A 4,193-nucleotide genomic window follows, 5' to 3' on the forward strand; every position below is an offset into this window, starting at 1 on the left:
CATCCCTGCCTACACACAATTGATGTGGTTACACCAATGCTCAGGTCTTCAGCCTCTGAAACCTACATTTTGTTTAGATCATCCTGACATCATGGGCTCTGTTCTGATTTTCAACTATGGATTCAGTGCCATTCTATGGTTATTTTTATTTTCCATATAGTTTATTACAAGATATTGAATATACTTCCCTGTGCTATACAGTAGGACCTTGTTTACCTACTTTATATATAGTAGTGTGTATCTGCTAATCCCAAACTCCTAATTTACCCCTCCCCCACCCTCTCCCCTTTGGTAACCATAAGTTTTCTATGTCTGTGTTTGTTTCTGTTCTGTAAATAAGTTTATTTGTAGCCTATTTTAGATTCCACTTATAAGTGATGTCATATTTGTCTTTTTCTGTGTGACTTACTTCACTTAGTACGATAATCTCTAGGTCCATCCATGTTGCTGCAAATGGCATTATTTCATTCTTCTTTATGGCTGAGTAGTATTTCGTTGTATATATGTACCACATCTTCTTCACCATTCATCTGTCAATAGACATTTAGGTTGCTTCTGTGTCTTGGCTATTATAAATAGTGCTGCTATGAATACTGGGGTGCATGTTATCTTTTCAAATTAGTTTTTTCTCCAGATATATCCACAGGAGTGGAATTGCTAGATCATATGGTAGCTATATTTTTAGTTTTTCTAAGGAATCTCCATACTGTTCTCCACAGTGGCTGCACCAATTTACATTCCCACCAACAGTGCAGGAGGGCTCCCTTTTCCCCACATCCTCTCCAATATTTGTTATTTGTAGATTTTTTAATGATGGCCATTCTGACTGGTGTGAGGTGATACCTCATTGTAGTTTTGATTTGCATTTCTCTAATAATTAGCAATGTTGAGCATCTTTTCATTGTAGTTTTGATTTGCATTTCTCTAATAATTAGCAATGTTGAGCATCTTTGGAGTGAGATGTGCCTTTTGGCCATCTGTATGTCGTCTTAGGAGAAATGTCTATTTAGGTCTTCTCATTTTCTGATTGGGTTTTTTGTTGTTGTTATTGATTTGTATGAGCTGTTTGTCTATTTTGGAAATTAAGCCCCTGTCAGTCACATCATTTGCAAATATTTTCTCCCTGTCCATAAGTTGTCTTTTCACCTTATTGTTCCCTTTGCTGTGCAAAAGCTTGTAAATTTGATTAGGTCCCATTTGTTTATTTTTGCTTTTATTTCTATTGCCTTGGGAAACTGACAAGAAAACATGGCTATGATTTACGTCAGAGAATGTTCTGCCTAGGTCCTCTTCTAGAAGTTTTATGGTGTCATGCCTTATATTTAAGTCTTTAAGCCATTTTATTTTTGTGTATGGTGTGAGGGTGTGTTCTAACTTCATTGATTTACATGCAGTTGTCCAACTCTCCCAACACCACTTGCTGGAGAGTGTCTTTTCTCCATTGTATATTCTTGCCTCCTTTGTCGAAGATTAACTGACCATAGGTGTAGGTTTATTTCTGGACTCTCTGTTCTTTTCCATTGATTCATGTGTCTGCTTTTGTGCCAGTATGACACTGTTTTGATTACTGTAGCTTTGTAGTATTGTCTGAAGTCTGGGAGGGTTATGCCTCCAGCTTTTTTTTTTTCCCTCAGCATTGCTTTGGTAATTCTGGGTCTTTTATGATTCCATAAAAATTTTAGGTTTATTTATTCTAGTTCTGTGAAAAGTGTTAATGGGTAATTTGATAGGGATTGCATTAAATTCTGCCTGCATTTTTTTTTTTTTTTCTTGCGTTATGTGGGCCTCTCACTGTTGTGGCCTCTCCCATTTGCGGAGCACAGGCTCCGGACGCGCAGGCTCAGCGGCCATGGCTCACAGGCCCAGCCGCTCCGCGGCATGTGGGATCCTCCCGAAACGGGGCACGAACCCGCGTCTCCTGCATCGGCAGGCGGACTCTCAAGCACTGCGCCACCAGGGAAGCCCCTCTGCCTGCATTTTAAAATGGCATTCCCGGGGCTTCCCTTGTGGTGCAGTGGTTAAGAATCCACCTGCCAATGCAGGGGACACAGGTTCAAGCCCCGGTCCAGGAAGATCCCACATGCTGTGGAGCAACTAAGCCCATGTGCCACAACTATTGAGCCTGTGCTCCAGAGCCCACAAGCCACAACTACTGAGACCATGTGCCACAACTACTGAAGCCCGTGTGCCTACAGCCCGTTCTCTGCAACAAGAGAAGCCACCGCAATGAGAAGCCCATGCACCATAATGAAGAGTAGCTCCCACTTGCCGCAACTAGAGCAAGTCCCTGAGCAGCAACGAAGACCCAATGCAGCCAAAAAAAGAAAAAAAAAAGGCATTCCCCAGAGAGAACTACCAGGAAAAAAAGGAGGCAGGATTTCATTCTTTAAATGCACAAATTAATCAATTCAATTCAACTAATAAAGGAGTTCCACGTTTGATATCAAAATTAGACGTAGAAAAAGATACCAATAGATTTCAACATTTTTACAGATTAACATTGTTATAACAGTTTTTGAAACTCTACATAGATTTTTTAAAAGAAATATTAGTCATTTAATTAATAATTTCATTGTATACATACATCAGGTTTGCTTTGGGTACAATCTGATATGTAGTTGTGATTTTTCTATGTCTTACTAATGTCTGCCATTGTATCTGTTTTACCTGCCTTAATCTGACATATTTGCATTATGTGCCAAGTAGAAATGGGCAACATCTCTCCGAAAATCCCCAAGTTCTAGAGAGGCACCTGGGTTACAGGCTCTGTGCAGGTGCCATGCATTGCTCATGGCTACATCAATCATGTAGCTCACCAAAACTGAGTACCATTTCTTGCCTCTTATTCTCACCCTATATTTGGAAATGATCTGTTCCATTTTAGCTACGCCTTCCCTGCATTCATCATACAGTTTCACTATGGAAGGCTGACTTATCTGAGGGATCTCCTTGTCATCGGCAAAACAACATATCTCATTGACTGGCTCTATGCCAACAGCGTTGGAGCACAGACTGATAATACCATCACCATGCCAATGACACAAAATTATCTCATCATTTTCTTCTACTCGGAAATCGAAATACCCCTTCTGCATTTTTTTCATATGTTCTGCACTCATCAGGGGACATTTTTCAGTCCTGTTCTCACGAATTGTTCCTGTTGCCCTTACCCCTTTCTTCTTCAAGGCTGACATCAATTTGACACTTGTAAAGAAGCTATCAAAACACAGGTGATAGGGATATTGACCTCTCTCTAAAAGAACATCAACAAAATTCATCACTAGATTTCCACCTAAACCAAGATCAAGATCCTTACCTGCCATCATTGTTAACTCTTCTTGATAGGGCTCAAACCAAACCAGATAACCCTGTGTGGTTGTACCACACCAGACTTTATAGCCAATTCTAATAGGTCTCCCATTCAGGAATTGGTCACTATCAAAGCACTCACACATTGTCTTATCAAAACAATAGTATTCTTCAAGGGGAGCATACAGGAGAAAATTTTTATTCATTTGCTTTATGAGAGGCCTCAATTTTGTAAACTTATCATTTTGATCTAGGTGGCTATTATCTGCAAAATGCAGGTATGAGAAAATCAATTCAAATCTGTCCCTTCTGATTGAATCTCTAACCAGGTTCTGATCGGCATCAGACATTTCCCAATACATTCCCCTTCTGGGATGCCTCACAAGGCCACTCAAAAGCAGGACACCAAGCACACACCTCATTTCCTGAACTGTGACTTCCAAGTTGACATTTTTCTGAGAAGCATAATTATTGGTTTCACTGACAATCAAGTTGAATGTTTCATCATCAAAAAATAACTCAAAGAGCTCCACTGGGTTCAACTTTTCACTCTTGAGATTCAAAAGTCCAGAATCCAGTGCTGACCAGCTTGGAAAGTTGGGTTTAATGTCTCTTTTAGTCCAGTTCTTCTCTGGGACGCTTGACACCTTTGGTCTTTTTGGAGCAGGCTGAGCCTCAGGCTCGTCATCCTCTTCCACATCTGAATCACCAGAAAATGCGAGGCCTTGGAGCAGTTCACTCACTCGAGCTTTGTCTTTTTTTCTCCCTTTTCGGGTAATGTCTCCTGCAGCATATTCCAGGGATGAGATGTGCATCCGAGCCCACAAGTCAGCTGGGTGATGGTCCTTCAGAGTGTTCAAATGTGCAACTGTCCTTTCAGCAGG

The 4,193-nt window shown here is 40.7% G+C and overlaps 1 protein-coding gene across 1 annotated transcript in view; it reads right to left on the minus strand.

Annotated features, from left to right (window-relative positions):
* Positions 1 to 2,672: 2,672 nt before the first annotated feature.
* PGBD1 (piggyBac transposable element derived 1) overlaps positions 2,673 to 4,193 on the minus strand; it is a 13,131-nt gene continuing 11,610 nt past the window's right edge. The window contains exon 7 of the mRNA XM_007449236.1: positions 2,673 to 4,193. This exon is cut by the window's right edge and continues 1 nt beyond it. Within this exon, the coding sequence (XP_007449298.1) occupies positions 2,673 to 4,193 (1,521 nt within the window).

Source organism: Lipotes vexillifer, unplaced genomic scaffold, assembly GCF_000442215.2.
Source record: "Lipotes vexillifer unplaced genomic scaffold, Lipotes_vexillifer_v1.1 scaffold657, whole genome shotgun sequence".
Lineage (NCBI taxonomy): Eukaryota > Metazoa > Chordata > Mammalia > Artiodactyla > Lipotidae > Lipotes > Lipotes vexillifer.